The sequence below is a fragment of the Astyanax mexicanus genome, chromosome 20, assembly GCF_023375975.1.
Source record: "Astyanax mexicanus isolate ESR-SI-001 chromosome 20, AstMex3_surface, whole genome shotgun sequence".
Taxonomy (NCBI): Eukaryota; Metazoa; Chordata; class Actinopteri; order Characiformes; family Acestrorhamphidae; genus Astyanax; species Astyanax mexicanus.
Window position 1 is genome coordinate 21684535 of NC_064427.1, and position 21255 is coordinate 21705789.

The 21255-nt window shown below is 38.6% G+C and overlaps 1 protein-coding gene across 3 annotated transcripts in view; it reads right to left on the reverse strand.

Moving 5' to 3' along the window:
* Positions 1-462: 462 nt before the first annotated feature.
* Positions 463-21255, reverse strand: part of ppp3ccb (protein phosphatase 3, catalytic subunit, gamma isozyme, b) — a 43017-nt gene continuing 22224 nt past the window's right edge. Inside the window, exons 3-14 of one of the 3 annotated variants that reach the window (XM_007254941.4) lie at positions 21122-21246; positions 17734-17845; positions 13613-13758; positions 13232-13371; positions 12973-13050; positions 12305-12399; positions 12076-12201; positions 11903-11980; positions 9879-9963; positions 7550-7647; positions 4476-4502; positions 463-1833 (exon numbers count right to left, since the gene is read on the reverse strand). In XM_007254941.4, the coding sequence (XP_007255003.1) occupies positions 1667-1833; positions 4476-4502; positions 7550-7647; positions 9879-9963; positions 11903-11980; positions 12076-12201; positions 12305-12399; positions 12973-13050; positions 13232-13371; positions 13613-13758; positions 17734-17845; positions 21122-21246 (1277 nt within the window). In that variant the 3' untranslated portion in view covers positions 463-1666. Of the gene's footprint in view, positions 1843-4475; positions 4503-7549; positions 7648-9878; positions 9964-11902; positions 11981-12075; positions 12202-12304; positions 12400-12972; positions 13051-13231; positions 13372-13612; positions 13759-17733; positions 17846-21121; positions 21247-21255 lie in introns of all 3 variants that reach the window. The other 2 variants (XM_007254940.4, XM_007254942.4) reach the window with 2 other exon arrangements.

Here is a 21255-nt window from a genome sequence, read left to right on the forward strand (position 1 = left end):
ATTGATAGAAGTAGAATATAAACCCTGGTGCACTAGGGAAAAAAATCTAAATGAGAAATATAAAGGAAGGAGAGAAGACTGGAGACGTGTGTATGAATGTAAGGCAAGAACGCTAGCTGTCTGAAGTAGCACTGAGCGATTTGGAGTTAGAATAAGTGTGTTATTCTTAAAATTATTTACCCTGAACTACAAACCTAAACTACAGGACTGACCAACACACAGAAGGAGAGGGGGGTAAATTTATATATTAGAAAAAAATAAAATAAAATAAAATACTAATTCATTATAAACAAACCAAACAAAAAAAAACCTCTCTGGACTTTGCTTACAAACAATTTGTCTTCGGTTTTCAAAACAAAACAAAAATAGCTGAAAAAGCAAAGAATTACAGAAATATACGGTAAACAGGTAAATAAAGAAAATAATAAAAGAAAAGAAAAACAGCAGGCAGGCAGCCACCACTCCACTAAACATCATCTTTATTACAGAGCCTAACGTTTCCGGGACCAAGTCGGATTCAGAGAATTCATAGAATTAAAAAAAAAAAATGCGTAAAGATTGTAAAGAAAGAAAATTAAACAAGAAGAAGAACATAAACCCCAACATGAAGCCCCAACATTCAAGTCCAGCAACACTGTAAAATATACACGTACAGATCAATGAGCGAACACTCGATCAATAACGCACTCTTCTCACAGCCCGTTAGCTTCGGAGAGGAGAGACATTTTCTCTTTTTTTTATGATTCTTTTTTTTTTTTTTTTACACAAGCATTTCATTAACGAAAGCTCTTTTGTTTGTGTTCTTTTTTTTTTATATGTATACTTTTAATATCTCATTATCACCCGAGAGTTCGTACTGTACTCGTCTCAGGTGTTACAAACATACGCACTGTGTGTTTAAGATTTAAGTACTTTAGGCGAAATGATGCCTTGCTAAGCGCGCATGCACACTCACGCGCACACACTTACGCACACGCACACACACACACAATATTAATTCAGAATTAATCAGAATTTCAGCTGAACTACTACTCCTGGATGAAAAAACTAACCAAAAAAAAAAAAAACAACAAAAAACAAAATGAAAACACAAAAAATAAAAAGGTGCCAAAAATTCTCAAAATTTTCAACTAAAATTTACAAAATGTTTTTTTTTTATCTCTACCAAAACTGCGATGATGTTAATCCAATGCTAGAATAAGTGTCTACATATACTGTGTTTATTAATATTTATATTCATATATATCCTTTGTATAACACTTGAACATGTATTTATTCGTTTATTCGGTTGTGTTTCGTTTTTTTCTTTGCCTTTGAAATGTTAGAGGTTTAATTTCTTCAATATCAATAAATAAATAAAAACCATGAATTATTTCCTTTTTTTTATTTGACTACACCTTTTTTCATGGTAGAACCGTGCCGTTCTCTCCTGAAACGGTCCCAAAAAGAGCTTCCGCCGAGGGGCAGCGCCAATACTAACAGGAGGAAACGAGGGAGAGAGAATAAGAAAGACAGAGAGAGAGACAGATAGAGAGAGAGAGAGCGAGATAGTTACAGAGAGAGAGAGAGAAAGACAGAGAGAATACAGAGAGAGAATAGTAATAGAGAGAGAAATAGGAGTGATGATAAAGGGGTTTTTGAGATTGGTTAACTCTCGCTGGGAGGATTACGCCTGCGCGTTGGTGCCGTTCTTGTCGGGCGAGTTGGTGGCGTTGATGGAGTTGGCCAGCCCGTCCGGCTGCTTCCCGTCTTTGCGCGGCGGCATCCTCTCGTTTATCCGGTCCAGACCGCGCGCCTCCTCGAAGCTCTGGATCTTGTGCTGAGGGTTGAAACCTTGGATGGCTGGATAAACAGGCAGAAAAGCAGAGGATTAGCTTTAGCATATGCTAAAGGCTAACGGCTATGCTAACGCTAGCACTAAAGGTGGGCGATACAGCAAAAATATAATGATACAAGTCTACGATACTTTTACAACACAAATGACTATTTTTTTTTTTTTTTTTTTTTAAACAGCAATAAATTCTGCTATTTGTCCATTTCATCAAATAAACACATTAGTCTCCTATACTCTAGTTACAGAACAAGGAGTACTGATCAACAGTTTAAAACACACGGTTAAAAATTGAAAAAAGTGAAAAATGAAAACTGTAAATCCACTACACTGTATTTAATGCAAATGCAATAGTATCATGTTTATAACAGGGAACATTATTACATAAACTGTCAAATTTATTTTTCAGAATTTTGTAAGTACTTATATCTGTGGTGGGTGGCTTCTTTTAATATCAAAATTAATATATCAAATATAGCAAAATTGAGTGATTTCAGAAATATACTGCAATAAGAATTGAAATTAACGCATTTTGGCCATATTTGTCCAGGCCCAAAAAAAAAAAAAAGTAATAAAAAGCTGCTTTTCTTGCATTTTATTACTGGCCATTCCCAACAAACACAGATAGTTACTGGCTAAATTATTACAACAAACTATTTACATGGCTATCATTAGGAGCCGCAATTCATTGTGTCCCAATAAATGTATTTTATTCCGTATCCAGGAAAGTGCAGCTCAGTGTTCCAGTAGCAAGTATCACAATATCAAAGACACATTTACATATCGCCCACCCTTAGCCTGCAGGGCTTTTTACAGCCACACTGTGGCGCTCTTCCCACCTAACGCTCAGACCCTTTACTGTGGCTCATCCCAACCATCTTTAATCCAAAAAAAAAAAAAAAGTTATTAATCAACATGAAATGTTACAGAGATGTTACTTACTTGATTAGGGAGGCCAAGTTAGCATGATTAAAATTAACCAGAAAGAAAAGACAAGACTGATTAGCAGCCACTGACACGCAACACACAGCCCTATACATATAGCCCAAATATATACTACAATTAATCACTAAATCGTTAATCAAAGAATGGGAGAATAAAAAAACATCCTGACCAGGTTCTGCACACAAACATGTTCCTTTATATCTATTAAAGCCAGAACAACATGCTCTAAATGTAGGTATTGTGATATTTTACACTAAGGTGGGCGGAGCTACAGTCTAGGGTAAAATCATACATTAATAATATTCTAAATGTACATGTGATATATACTGAGGAGAGAACTACAGTCTCTTATTAGGTTAAATATATTTTAATAACACTCTAAATATAAATTTTGTGTTATTTTACACTGAGGAGGTGGAGCTATGGTCTAATTAATTGAGGTCAATATATTAACAACTCTAAATGTAGGATCTGTGATATAAACTGAGGTGAGCGGAGCTACAGTTTCACTATGGTAAATACATTAAAAACATTCTAAATATACATACTGTGATATCAACTGAGGAGGCGGAGATACAATCTTCTAATATGGTGAATATATAATTATAACACACATTACACAAGAACAAGTTTGTGGGCATAACCTGAACAGATCCATTAATTTTAAAATCAATTAATACGTTAATAATAATTTGGACAATGTTTTTGTTAAGCTTTGCTGCAGGACGGCACTCAACAACAGCACAGACAAACCTGGACACACAGACACACAACACAGCCCACTGCTCCAACACTGACTTTATCTGAGTTTATACTACTGAACTACTGTCCAAATCAGCTAAACTAGAGGGTAAAAAACTTGCTCACAAAAATGCATTATTTAAATGTACTGTAAAAGCGTAGCATAAAAACTTATTGTATAAAATAGGCTAGATTATGTATTTTAAAAAATGGCCTGTATACATTTAGTGTATAAACTACAGTGTATAAAAATAAACTGTTTAAATATGTAATGTATGTAATGTTGTGAATAATTGTAGTGTATTAACTAAAGCATTTAAAAGTAGTTTAAAATGATGAATGGTGTAATGTACTGCATATATTGCATTGTATTAAATGGCCTGTATAAATGTATATACAACTTCAGATAATATACTGTATAAAATGCACTGTATTAAATGTACGTCTAGGCACTAACTGAACTTAGAGTGTGAAGTCTGTCGTTTCCCTTTTTGTCGTTTTTTTTTTTACAGGAAGTGACTGATAAAAACAGACTTCTCTCTCTCACTGCGGTCTCGCACTAATGCCTTCAACTCACACACTAACCCGGCAGAGTGCGCTGCCCAAAAACGGCCTCGCATAAAGATATTTACTTATACTGAAAAAATGTATACTGTATAACTAGACAGTATGTAAAATGTACAGTATTTATCATATGCACTGCCTTACAGTCTACGACACATTGTAATATATAATAAAACTATAAAAATAAGTAAAGGTCATAATGACTGTACTGTTAAAATAACTCACACATTAAATGAGTGGGAGGGGCTACAGCAGCACATATAGGGCACATTCTAAATCTAATAATTCTAATTAAACTGAAGGACAGAAAGGACACTACACATGAACTACAGTAACACAGAAGACACACTGCAGTACAGTGACACACACACACACACACACACGTGTTGCGTACCTCGGGCCTCGGCTGCTTCTACGGTGGCTGAGTAAGCGTGAGTAGCAGTGGCATGCCCAACACGAACGGAGAGAGAGTGAGTCAAGTTATCAATGCAATCAAACGACCACCACAACCCGCTTCACCCAGTCCTCCCAGCACAGTCCTCCCAGCACAGCCCGCCCAGCACAGCCTCCCCCCACACACACAGTCCAGCACAGCCCAATGCACTGTTAGCTCAGCCAATCAGATTGCTATGTGCTCCCAAATCAACCAATATAATGACCAAAAAACACATGCCTTGAAACGTCTTAAGGGAAAATAAATACAGGAAACTATTACACTGTTAAATATGGTTAAAATAAGAGTCTAATTTTAAGAAAAAAAAAAGAAAAAAAATCACAAATACACCTATTCAGTCTACAGGAGATTAGGCCCACCTCATTTCAGCCTACAGCACCTACTAGCCCCGCCCAACACCGACAACAGCAGTTAAGCATGTTGCGATTGAGCCTATAGCAGTTTTTGCCATACCCACCACAATTGAGCCTACAAATGATTTCGATCAGCCCCAGTTCAGCCTACAGCAGCCTGGCCCCTCCCCAATACAGCCCACGGCAGCTTGGCCCCTTCCCAGTTCAGCCTACGGCAGCTTGGCCCCTCCCCAGTTCAGCCTACGGCAGCTTGGCCCCTCCCCTATACAGCCTACGGCAGCTTGGCCCCTCCCCAATACAGCCTACGGCAGCTTGGCCCCTCCCCAATACAGCCTACAGATAAGTTCATAGAATAATTATTGTGACCAACATTTTACCCAGCAGAATGTTAGCTACGTTGGGTGGTGTAATGCATTAGCTGGGGACTAAAACATTAGCATTTTGTTAAAAATTCCCACCCTCCAACAAACAAAAAGAGAGCCTATTAGTTTGCTGTTACACCATGGGGTTTGCAGTTGCAAAAAAAACTAAATAAATAAGTAAAATAAAATTAAAAATAAAGTTTTAAGTGAATAAAGTTTCAAGGAATGTGTTTCACAATCCAGACCTGAGAGCATACAGGGCAGAAATGTTAGAAATTACAGTCAGTGCACGAAGAACAGCAGGATGCTAGGAAAGAATTAGCATTAGATGATTAGTATGCTAGCATGAGTCGCTAGCAAGCAGGCTGCAGAGTGTTAGTGAGAGGCGAGTGAGTGTGAGCTGTGTGAGAGCGGCAGGACGCGAGAGGCCGGTGAATGCGTCCGCGCGGCCGAGGACAGGAAGCAGCGGCATGCTAACAGCATCACGCTAAACTGGGTCATCAGCACTGCATCGCATCACACGGCCACACCGGCCGCCCCCAGTGAGCTGACGACCGGAGAACCGGGAACAGCAGGGGGAACGTTATAACCACATGATCAGCTGATTACTGGGTGATTTAGGAAATGAATCAAAGCATATTTTAATATTTTAAAAAAGTAATACGAATATTTAGGAGTACACAGTTTTTATTTATTTTTTTAACTTTATCTCAGTCTCCCTCCTCTGCAGCGGAGTCAACTACCAGTAATCGAACTAACACAGCAAACAACTTGCAATACTACAATCAAGGTGATATTACGATTGATTAAATCACATTGGTGTAAAAAAAACTGTCAGTATAAAAACACACCATAATTTTTATTAGATCTGAGTAAAAAAAGTTTTTCATATCCAATCAGGACAGTGAGATCCAACAAAAGAGTACAACACTGCCCTCTAGTGGGCGGGTTTAAACACAACACAAAATTAAACACTTCTGACACCAATCTCTACATCTAAAGGAATCACTAAATATCTATGACGTGTTTCTGAAACAAATTACAACAATATGGTATTGATATTTTCTTACACCCCTGCAGTTTGTACTCTTGTTTTGGTAGGTTTGCACAGGAGTGAAAACAGTAATCACACTTAGATTCGGACTAAAACAACCGAGTCTAATTATAACCGATTATAAAATACAGAGATTAGGATGAAAAACTGTGTACTCCTTTAAAATTTCACTAAACACAAATGTATTGAAATATAAAACAAAACCCATACAATTAAACATTTCAAAACAGCCAGATTTTTTTTTTACTTTAGCCCAAAAATAAGATCACTGTATAAAACTCAGTAAAATCAGAAGCAGCTGAATCTCCATCAGTGTGTATTTTTATACTCCAAACTGGATCAGGATCACACGGCTCTGAACGGCCGAGTCTCAAACTGAGTTACTGATCTATAAAATCCCTTCAGCCTGATATTATGGGCTGGATTCTCCAGAGAAGGAGTGTGTGGGTGTGTTAACGGGTGAGATGGACTGGAGAGGTGAGAGAGGACATGAGGGAAGGCTCAGCAGCAGCAGGACAGTGAAGGCCTATCACCATAACTTTATTGCAGATTATATTATATTGTACCAGACATTACTGCTATATATGATTAAATTGTTTTTTAAAATTATCATTTTATGCCACTAATGTAATTAAAACAAAGCAGCATGATAAAGCCTTGACACATTACTTTTAAAGAGCAATGAATTCAGATGTTTTATGTATTTATCGTGACAGGCCTAAATATGTAGTTGAGATGTGTATATATATATATATATACATATATAGATAGATAGGGGATAGATAGAGCGAGAGAGACAGAGACAGAGAGTTAGGGAGAGAGAAAGAGAGAGAGAGGTAGAGAGAGAGTGAGAGAGAGACAGAAAGGGAGATAGAGAGACATGGAGATAGAGAGGGAGTAAGGGAGATAGAGGGAGATAGGGAGGGAGAGGGGGAGATAGAGAGACATGGAGATAGAGAGGGAGTTAGGGAAAGAGATGGGGAGAGAGACAGAGATGGAGAGAGAAAGTGAGTTAGGGAGATAGACAGGGTGTTAGAGAGGGATACAGAGGTAGAGAGAGAGGTGCAGGGCAGGAGCAATTGGATGAAGCCTGGCAGACTAGTGCAAAACAGAGTGTGAGTATGTCTGAGTGTGTGCGTATGTATGTAGATGTGTGTAGGTGTGCATGCATGTAGGGGTATGTGTGTGTGTGTGTATGTGTGTGTGTGTGTGTGATCGTGTGTAGATGTGTATAGACACTCTTACCACTCTGCAGTGTTTGTCGGCCCCCAGACAGCACTCCTAACGGCAGAGTTCCAGTGGGGGTCAAACCCTTCAACTGCAGCACACTCTCATTCTCCTCCCTGAGAGAGAGAGAAAGAGAGAGAGAGAGAGAGAGAAAGAGAGAACCAGAGAGGTAGAGTGAGCGCAAAAGAGAGAATGCAAGAGAGAGACAGAGAGCATGAGAGAACACAAGTCAATCAATCACACACAGCAGATGCAAACAGTCAACAAACTAAAGCCATTTGTAATCATTTATTATTTAAACATTATTTTTAAGGTTTATTATTCAGAAATCCCCATTAATTATTCAGCACCTGTAAATAATTCACAATGTTCTGTGAATTATTCAGTATGTACTATGACTGTATACACAGTCATACATCAGAAAATTGATTTATCACACTGTCCGTTTCTTTCAGCTGCACTGATCATATAGTTCATTCTGTAGTTGTATAATAATTACTAGGGGTGTCACGATTCTCTAAATTCTCGATTCGATTTTATTTCCGATTTTAGGGTCACGATTCGATTCAATTCTCTTTTTTTTTTTTTTTTACAGCAGAGAGGCCTATGCCAGGTTTAGATTTGTCTATGGTCCGTCATTGGTTTGATTCATAAAATTTACAATATTTTGTTTCAAAGGGTGGGCTTGATAAAAGTGATGTAAAGTGATAAAAGTGATCTGTAATACACCACATTAGGCACTAATGGTCAAATTTATATCATTTAATTAAGATATATGTAATGCCATCTAGTGTTTGTTTTGGGTAGCAGCAGTGTGCACTATTAAAACAACAATGTGCAACATAACAAAATAAAAAAAATAAAAAAATACAGGAACTGTCATGTACAAAATAATAGAGCAATTAGAGCCTTAAAAAACTGAATTCTAACCTACTATAACAGTTAAACAAGAAAAATAAAGCTCTGTCCCTGAGAATGAAAAGTTTTTTTCCTTAACAAAGATATATTATTAACTTTATCTGAGAGAAAGATGCTCCTTTATAAACTATTAACTTATTTGAGGCTAGACAAAACGACTGTTATTTTTATATTTTCAAGTTTTTCTTTAAGAAGATGAGAATGTCCACATTCTCTGGAGAAAGGGCTCTTTGAGCAGTCACAATGTGCGCAGCGTCGGTTTCAGTGTGCTGCGGCATTTGTGTAGCTTAGAGGGAGGGATCGTCGATCCGCTTTTTGACTTTGAGGATCGAGACCATGACATAATTTCGAAATATCGAAATCGTGACACCCCTAATAATTACAGACTGTAGTTCTGTTCTGTTTCTCTGTATACGTTCTCCTCCTTTCACCTGTTCTTCAATATTTAGAACCACACAGGATAAATAAAAAAATACACCATAGATCAGATATTATTATTATTTGGATGGTGGACCCTCATTCTCAGCACTGCAGTGATTAGCATGGTGGAGGTGTATGAGTTGTTACTTTGTGTTGTGCTGATGGTACAGTGAGTGGATCAGATGCAGCAGCAGTGCTGCTGGAGTTTTTAAACACTGTGTTTAATCTCTCACTGTCCTCCACTCTATTACACACTCCTACCTACAGCTGAAACACCTTGTAGGACCTCTAGTCCTTCATCAGTGGGTACAGGACACCTCTCACAGGACTCCGCCCATAGTGCACAGATGGTGGACTATTCTCAGTGCCGCAGTGACAATGAAGTGTTTAAAAACTTAAATCCACTCATACCAGCACAACACACGCTAACATCTCAAACACCACAACCATGCCAGAGGCTGTTTATATGCACTGTGTGATCTGATTACAGTTCAGATGATCAGATAAAATTCGGAGTTTACACGAGTCGAGTTTACACGAGTTCCAGCACGGATCTAACCTAACTTGTGCAGTTTCCACCCCATAAACTTTCACGTTTTATTAAATAAAATGTAAAAACTGTTTTTTTGTATTAACTACAATTCTGAGCTCTTTGAATGGGTAAAACCTGTTCATTTTGATGTAAATGAACAGCGCAGCACAGAAGAAGCACATGTCTGTTTTTTAATAAGACATCACTTTTATATGGTTCATATCAACATCGGAAATATATTAAATCGACCAAAACTACTACTACTGAAGTGCTGACCCACATACAGAGTACTGTACGCATGTTTGGCAGGCAAAACTATCTGCATATGGAACAGTGTGTATGTGTGTGTGTGTGTGTGTGTGTGTGTGAGCGAGAGAGAGAATGTATGAGAAACTGTATTTGAGAGTGTATGAAAACAAGCTTCCTCAAGGCGTCACTGTGTGAAGTATGCGAGTGTGTGTGTGTAAGAGTGTTCACCTCAGTACAGAGAAAACTCGGGCCATCTTGCCAATCGCACGGATCTTATTTCTGATCACTTCCTTACGTACAGCTGGAGCACCACCTGTCTCACACACACAGACACACAGAGAAAGACAAAGTTAGTTTTCTGTTTTCTTTCACAAACGTTTTTAAATATGAAGTGACCGGAACACCCGAGTTCAATGATTTAAATGGGTGAACGCAATATGGTGTATATGTATTCATTTTAACTTTCACAAAACATTGACAAGTGGTGAAACATCATGTGGTGCAACCCATACTAATAGTAACGGTCACAACAACATTTAAACTAAAAAATATATAATTTCTATGGTTAAAATATAAACATGTTACGATAAAGAGAATTTTTAAAAGAAAAACACAGTAACAAAGACAACAATATCTCTGAAATGATCACTTAATTAATACGATTGTATGTTAAAAATAAGAGCATATTTTGCAATTTTTCAATGATTTAAAGGCACTCTTTAGCCAAACCCAATAGATAAATTGACTGCATTCAAAGTGAAGACATCAGCTCTGTAATGTCATTGTTAGCGGTCCGTAATCAGACAGTTAAGCAGCGGGACGGTGGATCAAACGCAGCGTTAGATCAGCCTCTCCCTGAAGGGATCGATAACCCCCATTTCTAACACTCTCAGGGCCCAGAGACACACAGAGGAAATGTGTCAGGCCAAGATATAATTATGCACCACTGAAAAAGAAGGACAAATCAAACGGGCATCAGTCGCAGGAAACTGGGCCACCGTATTCCTGTATGACAGTTCCTCGGGCTCGGGGAGGGGGCGGGGCCTGAATGATTTCATTAGAAATGCACTGCCGGACTGAATTAGGGACAGAGTGTACCAGGTGTACAGTTTCACTGAACGAATACTGAAACAAGTACATATCTAAACAACAAACAAACAAGACTACTTTAATAAACTGCATCTGAAAACTAACCAGAGTTTATGCCAAAGAGAGTCATGGGAACCAGTATTGTGTTAGCATAGTCTTTTATTGACTATACTCCCACCCATTTTGTAAATATTTTTTTTTTTTTTTTTATCTTGTCATGGGACAACACTGAAGATATGACACTTTGACACAGTGCAGTCAGTGTACAGCTACAGTATAACAGTGTAAATGTAATGCCCCTTAAAATAACTCAACTCACAGCCTTTAATGTCAAACAGCTGGCAACAAAAGTACAGCCAAAGATGAAACTGGACAAATTAAAATTGGGCCCAATCAGTCATTTTCCCTTCCCGAAGTCATGTGACTTGTTAGTTGTTTTGTAACTTCTATGTAACATGTATTTCTGCTAATGGATGTGTAGAATTTCCCTCTGGGCTCAATAAAGTATCTATCTATCTGTCTTACAAGGAGAACAAGGAGCAGGTGTGTTAAATTTGGTGTTATCGCTCTCACACTCTCTCATACTGGCCACTGGAAGTTCAATATGGGACCTCAAATAACTCTCTGAGGATCTGAAAAAATTCAAATTAGAAATTTAGCTCAAGATTCTGACTGCTTATAGAAAAGCAGCATGACCTACTGTACTCTCACTCAGACTCCAGCTGCTGATGGAGCCATATTTAAGAGGTTAATGTACTGATCATATTGACGTGTATAGAAAGTGTGTACTGTATCGTGGCACGGCTGTACAATACTTTACTGTAATTATTGTTCAACTGCTTTAAAACTCGCATCTTAAAATTTTATTTCACAACAGCTGAACAATGACAATCTGCACTCCTATTAAAAGCTTCAACCTCCCTCCCTCTGCTGGACCACGGTTTAAAAATACGTCCTGTGAGCTGCTCAGCTCTTGAGACACTTCCTCAAACTATAATCTCTAGTTTTAAACAGATGGAGTGATAGCGAGGCAGGAACAATCTCTCGTTTTTAATGCAGAGTTTTTGTTTAATCTGCCCGAGTTCAGACCGAGCTCTCAGAGCTTCAGGTTCTGCTCCAGAGGTCGGACAGTGTGTGAGTGATTGGAGGCAGGCGAGTCTTACCCTCACAGGTGTCGTCTCCTTCTGACATAAGCTCATCATCAGAGCAGATGTTCAACACGTTCACCAGCATCTCCGTCACTGAACACACACAGACATATCAATAAACACATTTTACATATCAACAATTATTTTATGGTCCAGAGAAGATTGTAGTGTGGAAACAGGATCTGTACCTTTCTCCCCGACGAATGGCAGAGACCACGTGAACACGTCCATGAAGTTGGGCAGCCAGTACGGGTGAGGAGAGCAGTTAAACTGCCGGATATTCATCACATTGTTCTCATATTTCAACACAGCAGCTGCAGACAGAACCAGAACACAGGGATTCACTCCATCAGTTCACAGACCCAACAGATCAATACTGGATTAATGACCTCAGCAGCACCTCCACAGCACACTCACCTTTATTGTTATAAACGTCTAAGTAGTTTGGTGCTGAGAAGATTGTGATTAAGGAGGGGAACCCTGTCGTCTGGCTTTTCCTGTACATTCGATACCTGAACACAGCAGAGAGACCAAATTAAACAAATGATAAAGACCACATTAAACAATGATAAAGATCACAATGCAGACCACATTAAAACAACTATAAAGAACACAATAAATATCATGATAAAGACCATGATAATGACAGGATTAATCAATGCTAAAGACCATGACAAAGACCACGGTAAAAGAATGCTAAAGACAACAGTAAATACCACAATAAAGGCCAAATTAAACAATGATAAAAAACACAATAAGGACCACGATAAAGACCACAATAAAGACGAAGATAAAGACAGGATTAAACAAATGCTAAAGACAATAGTAAAGACCATGACGAAGACCAGATTAAACAATGCTAAAAACAAAGGCCACAACAAAGACGACATTAAACAAAGCTAGGGTTTAATGGACCACATTAAAGACCATGACAAAGACCACATTAAACAATTATAAAGACCACGAGTTAGACCCCATTAAAGACCAGTGCAATGGATAAACTCATTCAGAAACACAATCACACAGCTAAACGCAAAATATATATTTTATAATGTGAGGTAATGGAGTAAGTATGTGCCACTCACCCTGCGTCCTGGGCTTCATGTGCTCGAATTATTGACAACAAATTATTGTTCATTAGGAAATCACACACTGCAGGATAACTGAGGGAGAGAGGAAATAATAAGAATGACCATAAATTCAAAATATTTTATAAAAAACAGCGATTCAGTTAGGAGGAGTTAGGGGCAGGAGAGGAACGGAATATTGAATGTAATGGCCAGATACAGTGATTATTTTTGATCAGGCAGGTGTAGGACAGACTGGAAGAGGTGTGAATGTTACCTGTAGAAGTAGGAGCAGCCCCTGACGCTGTTGTGACAGAAATGCTCCTGTGTTTTTTCACTGCCGTAATCTTCCCCCGGGTCCGACCACAGCAGGTCACACATCGGCCCGAACGCTGGCGGCTCCTTAAACCGGTCTAACTGCAGAGCGCACACACACGTTCAAATTCTTCTTTCAGTTCTATACAGGGTAGGTTTTAAAAGTTCTGCAATAGTGATTTCAAGGCATTTAATAAAGTTTTATACTTGCAATTTGCACAAACATACAAGGCATTGAACTATAAAAGTGGTTTTTACTTTTTTAAATTATAGTTTTATTCTCTAGCTTTATAGTTCATCATTACATTATAAGCACATAAAATCTCACCACACACACACTTACCTTTCGGATGTCGTCGAGGCAGCTGATTTCAGGTGAGAGGCCGCCGTGCACACACAGAAACTGCTGATTCAGCAGCGCTGCCAGCGGCAGGCAGTCAAACGCCTCCATACACGCGTCATACACACACTCCGAATACTTGATCTTACCTGGGATACAAACACACACAAATATACTAATACATATGAAAATATGTCTATATGCACACACAATCTAAATACACAAACATATATACATATGCACATACATATCGCTCTATACACACATACACACACGCTCTGAACGCGTAATATTACCTGTGATACAAACGCACACAAATATATTGTTCTGGTTCTTTTAATATCACACAGAATGCGAGCTGCATTAAACCGGTAACTACATTTCAATATTTTGACATTAATACATCAAAATGAATTAAGAAAACAGGTATTATTTTAGATCGCAAAACACTCAGCATCACCGACAGCTACATCCCTGTGTTATGAGGATAATAACCAAATCAAACTAGATCAAAAAACTACTGGAATTAGCATTTCTAGCCAGCACAAACACATTGCTCTGTTATAAAACAAAAAAATAAAATAAAGTGATTAACTCTGCTTGAATTCAGGTAAATCTGCTTATTTGAACTTATTAATAAAAGTCCTCCAGCCAGCTTGTATACTATACTCATACTTGTTTACCAAGAACAATTAAATTTATTTTTATTTAGACCAATCTATTTTATTTGGACTTTAATAAGTAAACTTTTGATTAAAATGTGGTCTAATATGTACATTTAAGTAGGTTTGATGTGTGTTACTATTATAGAGCAAGACATTTGTGCTTTAGGACATATTTGATTACCCCATGTTTTGATGAAAACCTCTGCCATGTGTGACCAATGGGCTTCCTTTAAATTCTTTACATTATTTAGGTGAATAAAGCTACACCAAATGTATAAAAAGTTGTAACAGATATAAAATATTTACAGCCTCTGTTACTGACGGATGTTCATTACAGAGAACTGCCGTCAGTTCACTGAATTCAGCTTAACTACTGTGAGCTGGCGGTGGCAGTGTGTGATGTATACTGTTTTCAATATAATATTGAAATTATACTGTATCGAATATTGTGATGTAAATTTTGGTAATATCGTCCAGCACCACGTATACACACACACTCTGTCTAGCGTGGTTCTGTCTGTTTGACGGATCACAGCCGTGCCGAGGAGCATCAGGCTGCCAACTTTCCACAGGAGCAGGCAGGCCTTGTTAGGTGATGTTTTACTGGACATGCAGCTAATTAGAACAAACTGCGGCCAGCGAGGAGCTGATTAACACGCACACACGCACACACAGTCCGGTGTGTCAGGCTGAGCTTCTGTCAAGGCCAAACACACACCACAGCCCACATCCTTATCATATCAGCTCTCAGACCACCCAGTGCAGCCCAGCCTTTACAGGGGAATTTCACTGATTTATATAATAACCTGCATTAATATATATTACATATATTACACACAGACCTGCAAACCTTCAGTATACTGTATTGGCCCCCAAACAGCAGAACTTACTAATTGGCCAATACAATCTCAATAAAAATCATGTGAATTTGACAATGAAGATAAACAACATTTTACATTATTCTAAAATGTGTTTGTAAAAGTCTGACATTGTACTAGCCCACGCTAGTACAGGGAAACAACAGTTTACTAAACGTATTAAAGAAATAATTATATTTAGGGATTTGTTTTCATTTACTTGAGACAAACAAATTAAACATTAAGTGAGAGTGCATATGAATGTGAACGCCAAGTGGCTTCCTGGATTTTTATTTCCGTTTTTTTCTAATAATGGGCATATAAATATAAATATCAATCATGGTTAGATTGACATCACTAATAAAAATCTAATTTAATTTTGCCAATCACTTTTTCCACTTATTAATTGTATTAATCACCACAATATTCATCATTAAAAACACAATTTGTTTCTGTAATTCTAGTATTTTACAGTATGCTTGGGAGGGAGACAATTGCTTTATAGGTAGCATGCTGAATTAGCGTCCGTGCTAACTGGCCATGTGATAAACAGTGCAATAAACAGCATAAATTTAAATTCATTATTCCCATTATTAATCAGATCTCTGACTGAAGCGCAAAGCTAGGCCAGGAGAGGCGAGGTGGGACGATTGGGTGAAAATCAAGCGCGCCGATTGGCTGAAAGTGCTCCGCTTAAACGCAGATCTCAGGAGATCGAATGTGTGCCCGTTACGCAAAATGCGCACATGTTGAAAGGTCTGTACTAGAGTTTAGATTTTAGCACTTTTTTATATAGTAAAGCTTTAAAACTGACCTTTAAAACTACAATTCTGATCAGTAGATGCCTGTATTTCCTGATTTCTGACTCCAAAATATTCTATTATTTTGCCTGGTGGCTGCCTGCACACCTTCTTGGAGTGCCCAGTGAATGATGGATGTGCAGAGCTTCTAATTTAACATTTTAACAATAAATTAAACGTTCCAACTTGGGCAACATGACAAGATCCCAGTGTGGTTTGTTACTTTGCTATATTGTGATTATCACACCATAGCTTTAAATAAATACTTTAAAAATACCATTTTCTTAAGCCCGATCCAACAGAACCCAAGGAAAGTGGTTGGAAATCCCGTCCTGACCCAACCCGACTGGGTTTGGTGTAAATCGCTTGGTGATGATTGTTAATAATCAGCTATTAACAATTTTATTCATGTTTTAGCTTCGGACCGGTCTTTAAATACTCCTCAGTTGGCTGAGACGGTTGTAATTCCAGGTTAGAGACGTTTACACCGGCGTCACTCAGAACTGCCGGCTGATTCATTACTGGCGTCCTAAAAGCAGCAGCCCCACCGTCCATCACCACACCACAGCCTGACCAGCTGCTGAACGGCTGACCTGAGGCATGCAGGGTGGGTGTGTGTGTGTGTGTGTGTGTGTGTGTGTGTGTGTGTGTGTGTGTGTGTGTGTGTGCGCGCTGCAGCCATCAGTCTACGCTGGTGTGGTGTTGATGTTGATGGTGGCTGTAAATCTAACAGAAGAATGCTGGGCTTGGCACCTGCTGACAGACAGTAATGGGTTATTACACACTCCACACACACCCCCCATACACATCTCTCTCACCATGGTAACAGGTGTGTGCAGAAAGAAAAGGAACAATATGAACGAATTCCCTGATTCCACGGTCGACGCAATCTTAAAATTCACCGTTTTATTTCTTTTTTAAGCCTTTTTTTATAATAAACAATGACTATTATTTACTGGTTCCGTATAAAAGTGCTTGTCCTCTCAATTTTTGTGACTTGTAAACTAACAAGAATATAATTAAGGCTGATTTATCAGTGTAGAGTATACAGTGTATTCTGTGCAAGTTTGCTATACCCAGTGGTTCTCAAACTGAGGGCACAATTGTGCATTAAAAAAGGCCACAGAAAGTATTTAACAGGTTCTGAGTTTATAATTATAATCAAACCATCCACAAGGGGGCCTTTAGAGAAAATAAGTCTGAAAACTGCTGTCCTATGTCCATTGTGTAACTCAGTTGCAGTTAGACCTCCAAAGCACTAGATGGAAGCAAAGAGGTGTAGGCTATAGCATAGAATTGATAAAAAATGTCCTTTGCCTTTTCCTAGAGAAACGTCTCATGGTCTCTTCATGACCATAAAGTCAACATAAGCACCTCAGCCTGAAATGATAATTGAAAGTATCAAAATCGTATCGCGATCATTTTCTTCAAAAACACACTATATAGTTTTAATGACTGGCTTAAATATAAAGATTGGTGTCAGAAGTGGTTCATTTAGAGTTGTGTTTAAACAATGACCACTAGGTGGCAGTGCTGCAATTTTAATAAGGTTGTAGGGCTGAACAATATGACCAAATGTACATCACAAAATATTTCTAAATTTTGGTTGATATAATGTAATTCCGATATGGATGTGAACAGTATTAATGCGCAATCTTGTTTTATCTCAAAGATAAAATGCACCAGGAAAAATTAAAAAATTAAATCAACCGTAATATCATTACATAGTGCATGTTAAGTTTTCTTTAACTGTTCCATGCCTAACCAGACAGACACACAGACAGAGGCAGGTCAGTGCTTACACTCCTGTTTGAAGGTGAAGTACTCCGTTAGGTGCCGGCATTCATGGTTGCCTCTCAGAAGGAAAAGGGTGGTGGGGTGGTTTATCTTCAGGGTCCACAGGTACAGCACACACTGAAAACACACATACACACTTTAACATATCATAATGCACTACAGTACAGTAAACACTTTAGAGCCAAGAACAGCTGATAAGAACAGCGAGGAACTGCAAAAACACTTCAGGCCTGTGTTTACTAGAATATCCTTTAAAACTGACACAAACTTTTTTATTGTTTTATGTTTTTGTGTAGCTAAATCCAACATCATAAACTCAGTTAATAAAATAAATATTAAAAACTGACGGTGTGTGTAGAAACAAGGAGGGTAAAAGGTTAAAAACACAGAAATCCTGGATACCTGGATAAGGACAGCACTGATCTAAACCCTCCTCTGCTCTCACAGCACCTCCAGCTCATTAACCCAATCTCATTAAACTCCTGCCTGGCTTTAAAGATTACATCACCTAATCAGATTAATCAGATTACCCAGGATTCAGCTTTAACTGCAGTCAATCGCTGCCGCCAATCACTCCACCACTGAGCGGCTGAGCAGATACTGGCGGTGTTTAACGCTACAGGAAGTGGGGTGGGTTTAAATACACCAACAGTCCACAGCACTGCAGCTACACCGATACACTGAGACAACAGCATTCGCCAGTCTACTACATCACAGTATCTACATTTAGAGTGTAATTAATATTACATATATATATTTTTATTTTATATATTTTATTGTCCCTAATAAAATACTGCAGCTCCACCTCCTCAGTGTATATCACAATATCTACATTTAGAGCATTATTAATATACACCGCCTGGCCAAAAAAAAAATATAGGATTTACCGCATTGGATAATTACCATATGGGTGATTATGTTTCACCTGGCAACAAATTAATTAACCTTAACTGATGCAGAAAGTAGCTTCTCATTTGTTAAAACAACCATGTGGAAAGGTACATGCTGTAGCAGTGGAAAATACATTTATCTGTTTCAGAAGGGTCAAAATATTGCAAATAATTAATGCAAATAAAACATCTAAGGAAATTGTAGCTGAAACTACTAAAATCAGATAAAAAAAAAAAAAAACTGTCCAATGCATTTTTAAACAGTGAAAGGACAGTGAGAGAACATCATCTTCCAGGAAGGAATGTGGTCAAAAAAGAAATTGTTGAATGATGGTAATCGACGACCACATAAATATTTTGTGAAATCTACAAATGGCAGAAAAAAAGCACTACAACTCAGGGATGTGTTTAATAGTGAAAGTAAGAGCTTTTCCACACACACAATGAAGGAAACCTTAAAGGATTGGGGATCAACAGCTGTTTAGCCTTAAAAAAAAACTCATCAGTGAGGATAACTGACTAAAACACCTTCAGCTTGCTAGAGAGCATAAAGGTAAGACTCTTATTGGAGTGATTAGATGGATTATCACAGGAGGAACATTAGGAACCTCTACAATTCTCTTCTACATGCTAAGACGTCTGGCATGTTGCAGCGTTACACATGCACTACACTCTAGTTCTGTATGTCTAGCGCAATAAATATTTCCAACATTAGCCTAAATTTATAATCATTTATTGTGTGGTTGGATTTCAGTATATGTTTTCAGGTTGTGTGTGTGTGGCTGACAGGGATTAGCGGCACATATTGCTGTATTGTTGTGTAATTTGCGGTGAGTCTGGCTAATCCCGAGTGTGTGGACCGATGCCATGTGTTTGATGGTGGCGGGTCATGGTGTGGGGGAGATAGCAGGAGGTGTGGATGTGACTGAAGTTCTCTCCTTTGTTCACACAGAACGTCTGTGATGTCCAGAGAGAGCCAAAGCATCCGAGTGGCCTTTTCTCACACACACACACACACAAACACACACACACTATCATGCGCACTCTCTCTCTCTCTCTCTATCGCTCTCTGTGTTTGATGGTGTGATGGAGTGGCGTGTCCACCCGCACACCTTCGCTTTCAACTGTGACATTTCATCCCACCACCTGAACTCCACTCCCAGCATGCATTGCTTTCGATGAACAGTGAACACACTAAACACTAAAACCAAAATCACCATTCTAAAACAGCTTATGGCCATGCACTGTGCAGTCTGATTTAGGGTGTGTCGGTGTGTCTTTGCTATTGCAACAACGAGAAAAGTACACCTTGCACGTCTCAAAACGTGCAAAATGGACTAATTCTCTTAATGAATAATGGGTGTGTTCATTTTGCGCATCAGTGTGTCCCTTGCCTTTAATTCCCATTAAGAGTCAGGTGAGCTCTGACTTTGGCGGATTGCTATTTTAACAGCGCAGCTACCTGGACGTGTCCAACACTTCTCAGCAGAGGAAACTGACCTGTTCATTTACGCTTTGAAGAAGCTCCAGCAGCTTATTTACGATAACAGAAATGTTATTTTGTTTAGCACGTCTATGTTAACCAGATAGAGGTCAGAGTTTAAATGAGTAGTAATACGCAAGAAATTTACCAGAACACACCTCACTTCCAGACCACCACCATAATTGGTGTGGATACAGCTACATGCACTGTTGCTTTTTAAACGATGCAGGCAGAAGGCTTAAAAGTAGACGTTTGGCCGGCTGTGAGATACAGGTTGACCTGTGACTGTAAATACAGCAATACAGATTGCCCAACTTCAACAAGTTACGCACTTCAAAGGGAGCTGTAGACATTCTGAAATGCCTAAATCAAAGCTGACTGTCCTCTAAAGCTTATAGTTTTTCAGAACTGTCTGGTGTGTTTGCACTCCACCACGTATTAACAGTGAATTAATTAAAGGCAGATAAATGCATCAAGTAAGAATTTCCAGTATAGAGAAATAGCCATGTGGAGATGTATGCAAAATGAGTTGCACAAAATTTGGCCATTCATAAATAAAAGAAAAAAAATAAAAATAAATAATGTACTGCAAATTAACACTTATTGAGGAACTATGCCTAAACAAAAAGCACAATGCTCACGAATAGAGGATGCTAGCACTGCCCCAGCTAGCGCTGAGCTTACTCCTACACTGTTAAAAGGAATGCAAACAGCAATTTGCGAGGAACAGAGCTTCTTGCCAAAATCTGTTGGTCTACTGCCACTCTTCAGACTACAATATCAGCCCATGGCAATAAAATACAAGGGATAGAGTCAGCAATGAACCTGGCGAATGAAAGGCTCAACAATGCTGAACTCCGACATAAATTTATCAAGTAAAACACGGACATACGACTGACCTGATTTACCAAACTCTGCATTAATACATTATAGCTTATGTCCAATATATTTCTGCAGACTACAGTTCATCTGTACAGATCAGTAAAAGAGAAGAGCAGGTTATTTCCTGCAGACACTCACCTCAATACTGAAGTATCCTCGGTCTACATAATCCCCCAGGAAGAGATAGCGCGTGCTGTTGGGTGAACCCCCGACCTCAAAGAGTTTCATCAGGTCAAAGAACTGTCCGTGCACATCTCCACATACTGCGGGGT